General features: G+C 43.2%; 1 protein-coding gene across 1 annotated transcript; it reads left to right on the plus strand.

The window, feature by feature from the left end:
* The first annotated feature begins 1,430 nt into the window (after positions 1–1,430).
* LOC118093908 (uncharacterized) lies at positions 1,431–15,986 on the plus strand. Its single transcript, XM_035133753.2, has 12 exons — positions 1,431–1,445; positions 2,435–2,481; positions 2,810–2,974; positions 3,320–3,437; positions 4,364–4,414; positions 5,944–6,021; positions 7,587–7,643; positions 9,320–9,379; positions 10,250–10,314; positions 13,167–13,245; positions 14,275–14,330; positions 15,752–15,986. The coding sequence occupies exons 1-12, from the start codon at positions 1,431–1,433 to the stop codon at positions 15,966–15,968; spliced, it is 1,008 nt and encodes a 335-aa protein (XP_034989644.1). The 3' UTR covers positions 15,969–15,986.
* Positions 15,987–17,724: the final 1,738 nt, after the last annotated feature.

The raw sequence follows: 17,724 nt of genomic DNA on the forward strand, positions 1-17,724 counted from the left end.
ACATTTCCAACATTTGTTACTTGTTTTATACATTTTAGCTAATTTCACTCACTGATTATTTGAGACAGCACAGACAATGGATTTTTTTAAGGAAAGAGGAGAAAAAGAACCCAACCCTTGGATATGTTGTAAACTGTGAAGTCAGAGGTAGGCAGCCCTTTTTCTGGTGAGTTCCATATTCCCTCAGGTTAATTTCTCAGAGGTGACATATGAATGATGCATTGGGACCACAGTCAAAAGTGAGCAGTGGATCTCTCTCTCTCTCTCTCTCTCTCTCTCTCTCTCTCTCTCTCTCTCTCCTATTCCCATTTTCCCCACCCTTGCCATCCACAAGAAATTAGGCCAAGAGCTACCGTATATGTATGTAGGACACTCTGTTTCCCACACCTGCTGCAAATATTAGGCAATGCCCTTACTCAAATGTTCCACCACACCACTTTAATAGTCACCTCCACTCTCCAAACTCCAAATTTCATCTTGGTCAGACAATCAGCCCAGTCCCAATTCAATTAAATGAGCCTCTATCTTCAAGCTGAAGTGGTACAAGCCTTATCTGAACTGGGCTATACTATGTTCAAAATAACTGTTACATGATTTATTCCTAAAATACACTGCAGATTTTCTCATTCACTTTCTTAGCTATTGCCAATTTCCCTCTCTACCCCACCTCAGCAGTTTCTCCAGAAATTCTAGAGGCCAGGCATCCAGCATGTTTCCAATACAGCAATGAACCTGAGGGGGAAAAGATTTTCTGGAAATTCCGCTGTATTGGAGCAAAGAGAAAAATGAAGCTCTTTTATGCAAAATTAAGAATGTATTTATACAAACTGAAGTGGAACTGTGTTGCCATCTAGTGGTTTAAACAGTCACAATGGGACCCTATGAAATGTATTTTCACTTTGTGAATTAGCTGGGGCCAGGACCTCAGAGAGTTCCTGTACTTTCAAAAAAATTAAACACTACAGAATTTAACCTCATATAATTTTGACCATCAAAACACGACAAAAAAAGGGAAAAGCTGTACTTGGACAGTTTCCCCTTTTATATGGTTCTGAAACTATTCAATATGTGAGTCCGTATTATCAGTTACTTCTCAGAGCAATCCTATGAAATAATCCATTGCCTATAGATTGACCCTGAAGCTGAGAAAAAGTCATTTGCCTAGTGAGACTGCAACATAGCTAGGATGCGAACATAAATTTTAATTCGCCAAACAATTCCTTGTATGTAAGTCTGCATCCAGCACAGAGGGCTTTCTCTTAGGAGACTGCTAAGCCCTTTGTGACATCAGAGGCTGCAGGGACACTACCCAGAGCAAGTCACACAGACACACAGAGCACACAACACAGATAGGCTATGCATGGACTCGGCTAGGCTACAGAGCAAATCAAATTAGACATATCTGAATATATTTCTTGGCAGAGAATGACATGAGTGAAGCAAAGGTAATGTTGATGCTAATGAGCAAGGGTGGGTCTCTGTGTGGCTGCTTATAGTTCTGAAGCTTCATAAGAACTGTAGCTGTGATGGAGCATGGCATTGTGTTAACCCACAGGCGTTGTTGAAAGGGAGCCCTTTGGGGGAAGGGCCACAGCTCAGGGGTGGTCATCTGGTTTGCATGCAGAAGGTTCCATGTTGGTGGGTTGTGAGAAAGGAACCTCTGCTTTCCTTTCTCAAAGTAGGCTAAGCAGGACCCCTCCAAGAATTGGGTGGTGGTGGTGATGGTTGTTGTGAAGTTTCTGCTTCAACTGCTAACATGTGCCACTCTTTGGGTAAAGCGACAGAAAAAGCCACCTGGCTTAGAAATGAGACATGTGTCCTCCTTATAGCTTACATTGAAGCTATGATAGCAGTCCCTGTAGGTAGACCTCTAAGCTACGTAAGCTACTGTTTAGGGCCTCGGATTAAGAGGAGCCTAAATTTCAGATTTGCATAACTGGTTACAAAATACAGTGGTACCTCGTGTTACGTACTTAATCCGTTCTGGAGGTCCGTTCATAACAGAAAACCGCTCGTAACATGAGACGCGCTTTCTCTAATGGGGCCTCCCGCTGCTGCCGACCACTCGCATCCCGGGGCAAAGGTCGCAACAAGGGGCATCTACTTCCGGGTTAGCGGAGCGCTCAACCCACAGCAATCGTAACGGGGCGGTACGTAACATGAGGTGCCACTGTAAAGGAAAGGAGAAAAACAAGACTCTATAACTGATATTATCATTCTGTTAATGACCAAAAATAATGTGGAAGGCATATTGTGGCTCTTTTGGGGGCTCATGGTAACAAACTACTGAGGTCATCTGAAAAAAGATTGAGCTGAAAAATATCAACAGTGAACTCTGGACAAGGAAAACTGTCTGCACTAAACATTATGTGCAATTATTTTGCTTTTGGAAGCTAAACAAAAAATTCTTTTAAACTGTCATTTCTGCCAGCAGATTTCTGAAGCCTTTACAGCTGTCAACATAGGAACCAAAAATGCCAGGTAAGTGTTCTTAAGTTAAGGGAAGTGGGGTCAACCGGGAGGGGAGCATGAAACAGGGTGGCAACTTACACATCACCAAAAAAGAGGATTATTTGTATACATCTGCATGTGTTAAGTTAATGGTCAGCATTCAACATCTGGAGATTCTTCAGACCCACTGACCCATACTGTGCCAATTTCAAGGGTGTGCAAGGTGAGAGAGAAGTCCTGTTGCACAAATGTAAATCCTTCTGCAGGTCTTCCACTTTAACTTGAACACCATTTCTTCTTAGATCCCAAGTTTGCAATAAGTAAGGTACTGTATAATATCTTTTAATATCCCAACTAGGGACAGTTGGATAGCAGCAAAAGGAGCCTCCATCTTCCAGTCCAGGCATACAAATATATGGTTGCGAGATCAAATCAACTGCCTCATTACAGAAGGGAACAACATCAAGGCAAATATTTTGGATTTACAAGGAGCTATGAAGAACATGAAAGCTGAGCTCAAAAGGCACGTGTCAATAATCAATGGGGTGTTGAGTGAATGGCTGATTCCAGCTTGGGAACAATTATTTTTCAGAAGGTTTGAACCTTACCAAGTTTCCCCTGAAAACTTCACAAAAATCAGTTGCATGCTACAAATATTTTTGGGTGGTGTAACACTGTTGCTATTTTAAATGTTATTCTTATTTAAGTAATTTGTATACTTCTTTATTCATCAGTGGTTTACTGTGATAGTTAGCTGCTTTGATGGTCTTGTTTGGGGCAGAATGGGGGGTACAAGTCTTTGAATTGTTGTTGTTGTTTTTGTTGTTATCATCAACACTATCATCATCATTACCTCAACAATATACAGGATAAAGCAAGCTGAAGAGAAAATAACCTATTTAGAAACAGAGATTGAAGCCACAAAGAAAAATCAAGAAGAAGAGACTGTAACAGCATCTTTAGAGGAGCAGTATCTTAAAAAGCTGGTAGGCAAAAGAAATCTTCCTGATCAGAGTTTAAAGCGCGTACACACACACACACACACACACACACACACACACACTGCATGGCATCATTAAAACAACAAAACCCAAAGATTTGTTAGCTAGGTGAACACTGTCTGGTGATATTTATTCCATAATCATTTTTAAAAAAGAAAAACCGTATTAGTTTTGGACATTTACTAGTATGGTATTTTCTGTGGAGTCAATGGCCTCCATCAACAGCCTTCACCAAGCTGATGCCTTTCAGATGTTTTAGACTACAACTCATACTTCCCTGTGGCTTCTGGGTGTTGTAGTCCAAAACATCTGTAAGGCACCACCTTGGTCAAGACTATCCTACCATGTTGGTGGCAAACCAAAAACTTGTATATTTCTATAGAATGAATACTTCAGTTAATATAGATTCCATTCTGTAGCCCTTACCAGCTATAGACCTATTTGTATTCATCATGTTTCATCCGCTGTGCAAAGAATAACTTACACAAATCTGAGGGAGAGCCTTGTGAATGGGAGGCTCATTCCCTACAAATAAGGAGACTGCAAAACCAATTGCCTGGAGGCTTTCCATATTGCCATCTGTGAACAGCTATTCATCATGTGGACCCTCTGGTGTTTCGCACACCACTACAAAACAAGAAAGAGGGAGGACTACAGCAGAAGGCACTTGCTGTTGTTATGGCATCTGCCTGGGCTAGCACAGCACAGGAAACTCATTTTGCATCAGCCCAATCAAATTCAGCAGCACTGGAACTTAGAATTGAAGAGTTAGGACTTTGAGTGGTGTGTGACCCTTTCCTGGGGGTTTTCTTTAGTTTGTAATGAATTGTTGTGCTCCTTCAGCCGCAGCCCAAAGGGTCAGGTATATATCAATCTTTGCAACTAACTGTGGCAATTTCTGACCCTCACAGGAGAAGGATAACGAAAATTTACACTTGAGGATCTTCATGCTTTCTGAGAAGGTACACCAATAATCAGCTAGGTTTCCTCTGAATTCCATACGTGCACCATATCCTATCTTTCCCCATGTTTGTGAATGTGCTGCAGGTGTATAATTCACAAGCACCTCATCAACGTGAAGCCACTGAAAGTGAGTCGAGAGCTGGAAAAAAATAAACGCAGGTTGAGTAGTGGGCTGGATTTCTGATGAAGTATTCACACCCGTAGTGGTTAGGTGGGGGTGGTGATGCTCACCTGATCTGTCACTAGCATTGCTGAGCTTCCTGGGAGGGAGAAGGGCATGTATGGCAAGTGCAGAGGTCGGCATGGTGCAAATGCACCAGAAGGAACACTGGATGTGTTTGTGACATGCTGGTCACCATGCTGCCTTTCTGCCCCACGCCAGCCCAGTAAGCGCAGTGAAATTGGGGACAGGTCAGCTAAATGATGATGCTTCTCCCCACTGATCACTACTGATTTGCACAATTGCTATTGTCAGCTCTGCATGGGCCCACCCAACCCACATTCTCAACATGCCAGTTTGGGTGCATGAACCAGTCTTTGCGTTGTGCTGGTCCTGAATAACTGCATCAGATTTCCACTCTGAAATGGAAATGGAAATCGACACTGTTGCATTAGTGTTCGTTCAGTCATGTCAAAAGAATCCCTTTAAAAAAAATGTAATACATCTATTATCTCCCTGATGCTCATCTTTCTTTGTTGTATGCCTGTGTTGGCAGCACCAAAGCCTTTTTAAAGTAGGCATGAAACAGCATGCATACCTGAATATCTCCATTGTATGCTCACTTGTTGTAGAAGTCAATGTTTTGCTTGAAGCTCTAGGCTTTGACAGACCGCAGTCCTTTTCATTGCATAGCTTTGCAGTTACTCTTTAATTTCTACTGGAATAAATATTAGTGTTATTTGATAGACACTGTTCCACTCAGTCATTCTGAAATGGATGTCTAAAGCAAAGCCAAAAATGACAAAGCAGGTCCATGATGGTGATTTCCCATTGCTTTTGTTTTGCTTACAAGCACCCCAGGGACACAGGGCACTCCCTTGCACCAAATCAGATCGTTGGCCAACCTAACTCAGTATTGTCTTCACTGATCTCCAGGGATCCAGGCTGAGGCCTCTCCCAGCCCTACCTGGTGATGCCAGGAATTGAACATGGGCCATTCCGCATGCAAACCAGACTCCTCCATTGAGCAACTGCCCTTACCTGACTTCCTGCAAGTTGATGGATGTGGCCTGAATGAGGGGGTTTTACCTGTTTGTCCCATGACATTGCCCCATTGAAACTCCTTCCTCCCTACCTTGAAGCTCCTATTAACTCAACTGAGAGAAAAGACCACTAATTAGAGGGAGGGAGGGAGGGAGGGAGGGGGGAAGGAGGGAAGGAGGGTCCTTTTTTAGGATCACCAGTGTCATTTCTGATTTGCCCTCTAAACACTGAGGTTGTAACAGAATAGCAAAGAAGGTTCGGGCTGGCCAGTGCATATTGGTGAGACTGAATCTGAATATTTGTGTGTTTTGTGCCTCAAACCAGAGCTCAGCATTGACTGCATCGATGAAGATCAACCAACAGAGTTACCTGCAGCTCTGCTGCCATGTCAACAAGCTAAAAGTGAGTAATATTATAGAACCACAATAGTAAAGTAAGTTGGAGGAAGGTTGGAGGAGGAAGGTTAAAAGAAGTGCCCGCTGGAATTAATACAAAACACATGGGGGACAATACATGGGCAATTGAGAAAAGGAGATAGCAGTATTTGTGAAGGTGACATATATATGGGGGAAACAAGAAGATTTCACACATCCCTGTTTTGGTCACCTCTGCATTTCCTGTTTATGTGGAACTCCAAAGAGATGAAGTTCTTTTGCTGCACTGTGCTAAAGTCTTCTGGCTCTGCACACTAGCACCTGGGTATGACAGATACAGGGGGGGGGGGCAGTTGAAAAAGATGGCAGTCCAAAATATCGTCAGGTCATTTTCATTTTGTCCCATTAGGGATTTGGAAGATTTTAGGATGCAATCCAAACCTCTCCCCTCAACCACAGGGTTGTGAGACCACAGCCACATATGCACCTCTGTGGTTCATGGTGGCCAAGGTGGAAGGTGGTGTGTATGTGTAGAAGATCACTGGGCCACCCTAGAGCTGTCACAAAGATGAGACCCAGATTGGGTCCACTGTCATTGTGTGATGGTAGCGAGACTGGCTTCGAATACAAAAGATCCCGTGCCTGCTCAGCCCCTCGCCTCCCCACTTTGGGGCTTTTGCTGGTTACTATTAATGAGAATTCCACTGACTTCACTGCTATCTAGCAAGTGGAAGTGTTGCACCAGTAGAGTGACTCTTGCGTCACTCTGTCATCATCGGCTGGTGGAAGTCCAGCTTAGCCTGCAGAGCTTGGCATAGAGCAGGCATCGGCAACCTCCAGACCATGGACCAGATACGGCCCATGGAGGCCGTTTATCCGGCCCACGGGCCACCCGTGAACCGAGCCACCTGCTCGGCAAGTCCCCGGTGCACTGCGATAAACTGGCGCAGCGTGGCGCAGCGACTTGCCGAGCGGCGCCGGAAATCGCGTCTACGCAGCCGCAGAAGCGATTTCTGGTGCTGCAGACATTTTCAAAATGTCCACAGCGCCAGAAATCGCTTCTGTGCAGCAGCAGACATGCACAGAAGCCATTTCCGGTGTTTGGGACATGGGCGGCACGGCACCGGAAATCGCTTCTGCGCCTGTGCGGCCCATGTCCAGCCCATGGATGATAGTCCGTGGGAATCCTCCGGCCCACGGGCAGAAAACATTGCTGACGCCTGGCATAGAAACACCTCCACCCAACCCAACCTCAGCAAGACATAAAGAGGGTTTGGATTGCTCTGTTAGTGTGCATCGGCCTTTTAGTTCAACGTGTTTTGTATACTTTAAAGGGACTTCATCTAAAGTTCTCCAAAGATTTATAAATGTGTATACTTTGCTATACATTAGCACTCAGATGGATTTCCAGTGAGAGGCACAATCTGTTGAGAAGGTCTCCAGTACAAGCGGCATTGAAGTGTTCTCTTGGAAGGCGGCCGTTTCCTTTCACTGAGGATTGGCTCTCTTGGCCAGAGTGGAAAACAAAAGTCTTACATGCGTTTGCTTCAGAGATGTTGCCAACTGAAAATTTATATATTTATTTTTAATTAGAGAGAGCTCCAGGAATGCAAACTGACCTGTGGTGAGGAGGATGAAGTTTTTACAAAGGTAAACTTAATTATCATATACATAGGAGACAGCCGAGCCAAGGTTAAGCAGTTCTGGGTTCTGTTGCTTTGGGCTAACCCTCCCGTTGAAATCAATTAGGCTGTAACATGCACAATTTTGCCAGTGGGTTTATTTATTATTTATTTTCCTACATTCCACCTCTCCTCCAAGGAGTCCAAGGTGGCATACATGGGTTTTCCCCTCCCCATATTATCTGCATAACTGTTACAGTTGCTACAAATGGAATCCCTGATCTGAACCCATGTGCAAAGTAGAAAAATGTTTCAAAGCTTTACTGGAAACAGTTTTAAAATGGTTACAAATAAACAATATAAGATACAAAATAATACCGCAAGGACAGCTTTTCCCCATATGAACTGAGCTCAACCCTGTGATTATCATCTGAGGCCCGTTTTTGTGCGCCTCCTCCACAAGAGGTCTGGAGGGTGGCAACATGAAAGTGGGCCTTTTTGCAGTGGCTCCCCACTTGTGGAATGCTCTCCCTAGAGAGGCTCACCTGGGCCTTCATACATATCTTCAGATGCCAGCCAAAAATATTTCTCTTTAACCAGGCCTTTGGCTTTGATTAACATTCTATGTCGTTTTAAATATGTTTATGGGAAGGGAGTTATTTGGTGTTTTCTATTATTATTATTATTATTATTATTATTATTATTATTATTATTATGTTTTTTGAGTTGTCATTTTGTATTTTTATGTTGTGAACCACCCTGAGATCTTTGGATGAGGATCGGTAAACAAATTAAATAAGTAAATAATAAAAATAAGTAAAATGTTGCTGTTTAACAGTGAGCAATGCAGTCCCATCTTCTTTTTAGTCATTAATACTGTTTGATATACTTTCCTCTATTTGGTCCCAGAGAGAGATCCTAAGCAACTTGCTTGTTCATCATTCTAGAGCTTAGCCACTGCTGTGGCTGCTGTCTCCATCAATGGACTAAGGCACTGAGTTCTCAGGTTTCATCTTCCTGCTGTGAGAGCTCTCCGCTTGACTTTCCAGTGATGAGTCATCAGTTAGCTAAAGGCTGAACTGAAAACATCCAACCTTTTGTGGCACATTTGCCTACCTTCCACCTCTCCTCCAAGGAGTCCAAGGTGGCATACATGGGTTTTCCCCTCCCCATATTATCTGCATAACTGTTACAGTTGCTACAAATGGAATCCCTGATATGAACCCATGTGCAAAGTAGGAAAATGTTTCAAAGCTCTACTGGAAACAGTTTTGAAATGGTTACAAATAAACAATATAAGATACAAAATAATACCTCAAGGACCGCTTTTCCCCTCCCAATTTGCAAAATTTTCTATCTTTTCTCCATCCTCAAAGAGAAACACCTACTCCATCTTTGGCAAAGGGGGGTAGAAGGCAATGGAAGGTTGACATTAATCAGGCCCTCTTTCTTGCTCAATTCCAACCCCAACCCCCAAAAGGGTTTCAAACCAAAAGATAAGGGGGCCTGATTGATTTTCAAGGTGAGCACCAGGCAGCCTGGCCGTGCCTAGTGATGTCTGATCTATCCCTTGAATATTGATAAAACACCTGGAATTGGTATGATCATACTAGGCAAAAATTATAAGTGTGCTGACTAAAAACCCAAGGCAAGAAGCATTACAAGGATGGGACAAAAGAAAAAAGGCATGTTCTTTTTTTCCAGATGAAACACCAAATCTGGGAACTAGAAGAGTATATACAAGAATACAAAGTGAAAATACAGGTATCTGTGTGAAATGCTTAACCACTGATGACTTGAATAAGGAAAGCAACAGCTGCCTAATTTATGTTGCAGCACTAAAGACACTTACCAGGGAGTAACCACAAGTGAGCATGGTGGGACTTACTTTTGAGTAGAAATGCAGGAAAAATTTGATTCAGTGTGCAATTAAATCTGAATCTATCACAGTCATACTTTCCAAAACAACACACAAACTAAAACACAATCTTTTGAAATTCACTTATCCAAATTTTGCAATGCAGTTCTCCAGCCAAACAATGTTTACAAAAATGCATATATTAAGGGGAAGCGTGAATAAAATACATTAGTGAAAATAGCATACAAAAATGCATCATATTCAGGAAAATTGCTTGCAATAATGTGTACACTAGTACAACAATGTACACAACACTAGTACACAATAATGTGTACACTACATGCAACAATGTGTTTGTTAGGAGAAATTCACACTAAAATGCTGATAATTTTTCATGAGAATTTTCTTTTCTTAAAAAATTACAGTTACTGTAAATTGTGGAGAACTGGATTTTATATTTGAAAAATGAGCAACTGGGGGAACTGAAAAGGACACACCCACCCCTACTTATGAGTAAACATGCATGGGAAAGCACTGCTTTGTTTGGGAATTCTGAATATTTGGGTATTTCCCCATTGGTTGTTGGAATGGAGAGGCCACGAATTGTCAAAGCAAGGAGTGTACATGGATAACATCTGGAGGGCACCACACCAGCTACCCATGGAATTTATACAAAATGGCTCTAGGTCTTGATCTGTGGGGATTATAAGGGATCTCTGTGGGGAGGATGAAGAAACAGAAACTTGAAGTGGACTTGCTGATTATTTTGTTTTCAGGTGCTTCAGGACAGAGAGAAAAGCCTGCAGGATGAGCTGTCAGCTGTTGCGAAAGACAAGGTTCGGTAAGACTCCTCTATGAGTCCAATCCTTTCTGCAACCAGTGTCAGTCCTTGAAGCATGTCAGATGAATCAAAGTCATGGTAATTCTTCTAGTGAAGAGCACAGCTTTCAGCTGTAACATATGTAATACTACTGAGCAAAAGAGACAGCAAGGAATAGCTGAGGTTATTTTATGACTGCAAGCGGTCAAGGAAACAGCAGATTCATATCGTTTTCCTGAGCTATATTTGATGAGGATGTGCCAGAGGTTGACCCAGAAGGTGCAGTCTACTATCCAAAGTATAGATGCTGATGGAAGTAAACCTTTGCAAAATGCAAAACCAATTTACTGGACCAAAGGCCAGTAAACTCATCACTCTGTTTTTATCTAGATCCATACTTCATTCTTCACCAAATATGTTTCAAACACAACCTTTCAAGTTTTAATTACTCTGGTTGGCCTGCTCATTCATGAATTGCTTATGTCATCTATGTAATTTCACACATACACATCACATGGTCTGGACTTAAACGGCATTGGGCTAGGCCAGGCATCCCCAAACTTCGGCCCTCCAGATGTTTTGGGCTACAATTCCCATCTTCCCCGACCACTGGTCCTGTTAGCTAGGGATCATGGGAGTTGTAGGCCAAAACATCTGGAGGGCCACAGTTTGGGGATGCCTCGGCTAGGTTCAGGGCCGTCTTAGGCACCTTTGTCGCCCTGGTGCCGTGGTGCGACGGATCCCTCCGCCGCCCCCCGCCGCCCCGTTTCCAGCGCGACGGGCGGCCGGCCGGGCTCAGCGTGCAGCATGGCCGCTGAGGGCGCTGCTCTGCGGCGAGTGGACGGGCTTAGCGCACAGCGCTTAGTGCTGCGCGGCAGAGCGGGCGGCAGGCGGGCGGGAGCAGCTGCGTGGCGCCCCCCCTGGCGGGCCGGCACCATGGCGCCCTGCTCCACCCAGCCTGGCCATAGACCCGGCACTGGCTAGGTCATGACCTCAATGTATCTCTGGCCAGGCACTGGCCAGGCACTTCTTCTGTAACCATGCTTTTCCTTGGCCATGGACTCTTTATTTAAAGACAACAGAATTACCACAAGCGCTCCTCAAGACTGTCCCTCTATCACACAACCTTTTCCACTCAGTGGTGTACACTGGTACCTCTAGTTACGAACTTAATTCATTCCGGAGGTCCGTTCTTAACCCGAAACTGTTCTTAACTAGAGGCGTGCTTTCGCTAATGGGGCCTCTTGCTGCCGCTGCGCCGCCAGCATACAATTTCCATTCTCACCCTGGGGCAAAGTTCTCAAATCGAGGTAACTCTTCCAGGCTAGCGGAGTTTGTAACCCGAAGCTTTTGTAACCTGAGGCGTTTGTAACTTGAGGTACCACCATACATCTCAGGAAAATGCCAGCAGTTTGCTTTGTGCTGATGAGACAGAATGACATCCTAGAACTAACTAGAAGAGAAAATGCTCCTCCTTTTGTAAAAGGAAACTATATGGCTCCACAGACAGACTGCTTATGGGCCATCTTTGTGGTCATACAAGTGCTCTCAGCGCTATTCCCAATTTCCTCTTTCTTATTCTCCAGACATCCTGGCTACCTTTTAGCCAGCTGGCTCTTCAGAGTTCAGTTCAGTTCACAGCAGTCAGTAATTGATTTTATGTATGATGAAATGGCTGCTTGAAAGCTTGATTCACTGTCAGCCATGATCTGGGAAATAAATTCATAAATTAAGGGGATTCCTTATTTTCAGAAGCATTTATTATGCACTCCCACATTGGTCCTCATATTCAAAGGGAACTGCTTCGTAAAGAACCCACAGAGAATCTACATTGTATCTGAAAGAGCATCAAATTATTAGGAGTTAAACTGAAAGTGTTTTACTTTGCATCCTAAACTATTATGCATGTACTTAGCCACTAGCATTGTGAGAGAAACCTTTTTAATCTTCTTTTTCCTTCAGTGATTTGATGTTGGGCCAGGTATTGAGCTTGAATTCCAGTACCACAAACACTATATATTTGTCTGCCTTGTTAAATAATTGGGAGGAGGGGACCTATCTTTTAGTTCTAATTCATAGTCATTAAAGGGAATTTTATCATCATGTACATATGTACTAAAAAGGTGGGGGAATATATCATTTGCCACATTATAACCATTATAACCAAACCACCCTGTTAATGTGGATGTGTTATGCTTACAATGTGATCTTCGGTACATCCTGGCTCTGCATGCATCATGTGTAGTATGCTATGTCAAAATAACTTCAGGATCAATCCATTTCTGGTCAGTTTCACATGTGTTTATTCATAAACCCATTCCATCAATGTTTCCACATTAATCTCCTAATTCTTTTCAAAATAAAAAGCCATTACTGAATGCAAATACAGAAGTGTACGTAAATTCATATTTTATCACAAAACAATATTCAAGCATGGACAGTATTTTATTTCAATGTAAAATATGTATTCCCAAACATATTTTATCCTAAAATATACATACTGTATTGGTACGTTAATGGAGTGAATAACTGTACAGTAAAATTTGGTGAAATCTGAAACATAATTATGTTCTGATCTCTGCATTAGTCCCTGAGGAGCAAAGAAGATCAGTTCACTTAAAAATGTGGATGAATCGAAAATCTCCTATCATGGTCCTATCATGAAATGTTGATTAGAAGGCTACCAGCTCCCTCAGGGAGAGCCAGAATCTGGCTTATCCATGTGCCTTACAACATTTTCTTCTTCAATGAACCAGAGGACTTTGTGCATTGCCCTGTTTGGGGCTGCAAAGAGAACATTCCTGTAATTCAGAGAGACAGAATAGCTGCTACAAAAATTTGCTAATGATCCAACCTTTTCTCAATTATTTCAGACATCAGAGCAAGTTGCCAGGCAAGTTTTTGAACCTTCACCCAAAGAGCTTGATGTATGAAATGGCCAGGGCTGAACTGGTCAGTAATCTTGTTTTACCCAATAAAGAGAAAGCTATCTGGTCAGTCTTGTGAGCATGAATTTTAGTTCATCGATCAATAAACAGGAAGGTTTTGATTTTATGCTATACATAAAGTTGACACAGTTATTGCAGCTGAACCCCGCAGGGTCAGGCCAGCAGCGTCGGAGGCTTGGTTGCCCCCTTGTGTTTGGATGTGAAGGTAGAGGGAATGCTATTTAACAGCTTCTGAAAGGAAGGAGATGTGTGTTGCATGCTATGTGGCCAACGAATGCATCATAAGCTCACATTCTACATCACTGATGCTTTGTAGTAGTTCTCTTGTTAGAAAGCCAAGAGGAATGCGCTGTCCTACAAGTTCTGGCTTATCAGCCTGATCTTACTCTCTCCTCTCAGTGGTAGCAAAGTGTAGAATCTGGTACAAGAGCCTAGCGCACTACTCCAAGGGAATGTTTTGTCATTTTGCTGTTAGTTTGTGACCCAATTTCAGCCTCTGTGCTGTGTTTCAGTAAACCGCCTCCCAAGTAAAACACTTTTGCTGTTTTACCAGACATAGTGGCCATATGCTACCTTCAGCATTTGAGGCAGCATGCCTCTGAATTCCAGTGGCTGAGAAATAACAATGGTAAGGAATCTCACTGGCCACTTTAGGAAACACAGTGCTGGACTAAAAAGGCCTTTGGGTTCATTCAGAAAGGGCTATTCTTATTATATATTCCTCATCACAAGCGATTAAAATAGCCCTAGGTGCTGTTCTAACTGCTGTAGTGCAAACTTGGGCTTGCCTCACAACAGCTGGCATGGTGGGAGAAGTTTGTGGTTTTAATTTGGCAGCATGGCTATTCTGGTGACAGAAAAAAACATTGCATGGCTAGCCAGTTCCATTTTCCTCACTTCACTTTGGAGATTCACACAGTTTAGAACTTTAAAACTCACAGAAATGAACTGCTTTGAGTTCCTTGTTCATTTACTACTCCAACTGTATGTGTGTTGGAGGGGTAACTTTTTCCAACTTTCTTTTTAACTACAGGAAGAAAAAATGCGAAGAGAAGAGAAATTTGTGAAGAAACAGCTTTGTGGTGGTAGGTTAGTGAAGAAAATGTTTACTATTTGTCACTGTCTTCTCACTTTTTAAAAACACGCATCCATAAATGTATAACAATTTGCAGCAATAGCCTCTGGCTTATATTTCATTTAGTCATACTACTTTAAGTGGGAGTTGGTCCCCATTATTTATGGTGAGACTGTGTGCGACTTCTGCTTGGATTTTCATAACTCTACGATTAACTGACTATGGTACCAAATTCCATAAAATAACCAGAATCTAGAGGTGGGTTTTACGTTTCATCCATGGCAGTATTGCCTGTTCCAAACAATGCTAGGACTAAACAAACCCAGCAAGATTCTGTTACAGGTTTGGAAACCTTCATTAACCACAACACTGTGAAAGTACCACTGGCAAAAGGGAAGAAAAGAAGAAAAAACTCTAGATGCTAAACAGAGAGCATTGAAAAGTACATATGAATGCAGACAATGCAAATAAATAACAGTGAATTCCTTCCACCCGTCAAGATATGTGGAAGAAGTACTGATGTGTGTTTTTTTTCAAATGGTTGTCTTTAATATTGAAACTGCCCATTTTCTGATGTGGATTAATTAATAGGTACTACAAGTGAGCAAAGTACATGAAAGGTATTATTAGGTGTGACCAGCCCTGTCCACCTGGTTTTCCCAGGCATGCTACTTAGCATCTTCTACAAATCAGGCCCATTCAAGGGGAAAAGGAAGACACTGTCAAACTAAAAGGAGATGTGTAGAAGCAGGCATGTAACTGGGCATGGAGGGTACAGGGATGGGTGAAGCAGCAAAGCATATTGTTCATAATCTCTGAAGCGTGAATGCGAATGTACTTAACAATTGTCATCTCCAACTTCCAGGGAAGAAGGCGAGGGTGAGGAATACTGACTTGGTCTAAACCCTTTCAGAGAGCTTTATTGATGCAGGGATTTGAACATGATTCTGCCACATTCAAATCAAACATACTAGCCATGGAACCATACAGATAGGAAGGAATTGAATGGTCCATTGCCTTGTTCATCTTAGGCTATTGTGGCATTAGATGTTTAAATAATGCTGTTTGTGTTGCATTTTCCTCCTCTGTAATTGGAATGCAATGTCAACCTTGATTGACTTGAATGTATCTTCCTTTTCAGCCAAAATGGATTTCTTCCAGTTAAACGCATTACAAAACCAGTGATCATAATGTGCTCAGATAATACGAAAGGGCCCCCCCAGAGGTGCTTTTGGTGTCACTTCCTAAAAACCCTTGGAGTCAATTCTCCTTCTTTAAAAGCCCAAACTTCTCTCTGGTCTGAGTGACAACCTTTCGGCAGCTGCTTATGTGCTCATTTTGCCCCATCAACAGATCGTCACTTGGGACCAAGAGAGGACAGCATCACCCTGCCTTGTCTTTCTAAACTGCAGGCCTCTCTTTTCTTATTTCACAGGACAAAGATCACCTGGGTCTTGATAGGCTTGTGGCACTTTGCTGGTGTCCTGCTGGTGATTGTCTTGACCGTCCTGCTAGTCACCGTCTTCATCCTCACTGCCTGCCTTTCCAATCACACAGTGACAGAGGCATATCAGCGCCCTGTGTGGCAGTTCCTGGACTATTACATCCAACCATATATGCAACTCTACAGCACCGGCATCTTACCAAAGTGATCTCAGGATTGGAAGAAGCTGCCGACTAGAGAGAGCCTGTCATTAGAATGTATCTCAGAGTGTGGATAAAGCTCATAACCTATCAAGGTTTTCTGGTGTGTAATGATTTGGGAGTGTAATATGCCAAGCCAAATACAGTATAACACCCATGTATGGGCAGGCTATCCTGGGCACTATAAACATCCTGGTTTTACTTCCTGTCTGGAGTATAAAAACAGAGGGGCAGATTAAGCACAGCACATAAAAAGGTAAAGGGACCCCTGACCATTAGGTCCAGTCGTGACCGACTCTGGAGTCGCGGCGCTCATCTTGCGTTATTGGCCGAGGGAGCCAGTGTACAACTTCCAGGTCATGTGGCCAGCATGACAAAGCTGTTTCTGGCGAACCAGAGCAGCACACGGAAATGCTGTTTACCTTCCCGCTGTATACCTACCCATTTATCTACTTGCACTTTGATGTGCTTTCAAACTGCTACCAGTAATTGTATAGGTATGCATTAGCAAACTGCATTCGATCTTCACTGGAGATCTTAGCATGCATTGTGCCAATGTGCTGCCCAATATTTCCTCCTGCCCTTCTATTTATCTCTGTGTATAGGACAATAATGTGCTTGATGTCAATTTATCCTTCTGTCTTTTTCTTAGCCAGAGTTAGGGAGATTCAATCTGCTTCTTTTCTTGATTGTGTATAGAGGTTCGCATTACAAATGGGGAATAATGGTCCATCTATGCCGCACCTCTTAATACAATATTTGTAATATATAATACCAACTTAAACTGAACTATTGTTGCATAATCCTTGTCCCATTATTATTTATGCATTAGGAGTAAAACTTCTAGATATCTTATCATAGTATATGTTTGCTCTGTTCTGCTCTGACTGCATTAAGAAGTCCTACATCCTTTAGCTGTTTTTTTGCAACAGGATCTGTCCCATGTTGAAAGCAAACATGGAAATATTCTACAACACATGGTGTTTCTGCCAGCTCTCTTCCAGAAAAAATCCACTACCTGTGGCCAACATCTGAGCTGAAACCAGATTTATTTAGCTTCTGACAGGTCCCGATATTGGAGCATCCTGGATAGTGCAAGGTTGCCAACTTTACTAGTTTGGCCAGTAAACTGTTTTGTCAGATAAACAGCATTGGGTTCTGAGAAGCCAGTAAACTTCAGATTCTGACAGGCAGCACACATGATCCAGCAACTTCTATCAGATTTCATCCGTAAGTCATGTCACCAAGATCTGCTCTGGCTCTAGCCCCGATCCACCCCATTCATCTTGGCTCTGCTCCTAAAATGTACCCCTCAGTGGTGTGCGGTGATATTTTTAAATAGAGGAACAGTTAGGGCCAGAGGCACCAGCTTGCGAAGGTGATGGAGGCAGGCAGGGGAGTAGGAAGGGAGGGGCGATGGGAGTGCTCCGCCCCGGGCAGCGCGATCCTGAGGGTGCCATTGTGGCTGGCTTGCCCCGCCCCACAGGCAGCAGTCCCTGCCCCCAAAACGTGTGCCACGCCCCTACAGGCAGTGCACCATGCCCCCAGAACCCACGCCAGCCCCGCCCGTGCCTGCTTTCCACCTGCTTTCCGCATGAAGCTCCGCCACTGGGGGCAGGCTGTCAACGTTGCATGTGTGAGCATTGCACCTCCCTCCCTAAGCTGGACAGAAGCTTCCTTGGCTTTGGGAAGGAGTTGCCCCCATACTTTAACACTCTAATTTACCAGGGGACATTTTGGGAACTAGCCTAGTCCCACTAGTTC

The sequence above is a fragment of the Zootoca vivipara genome, chromosome 5, assembly GCF_963506605.1.
Source record: "Zootoca vivipara chromosome 5, rZooViv1.1, whole genome shotgun sequence".
Taxonomy (NCBI): Eukaryota; Metazoa; Chordata; class Lepidosauria; order Squamata; family Lacertidae; genus Zootoca; species Zootoca vivipara.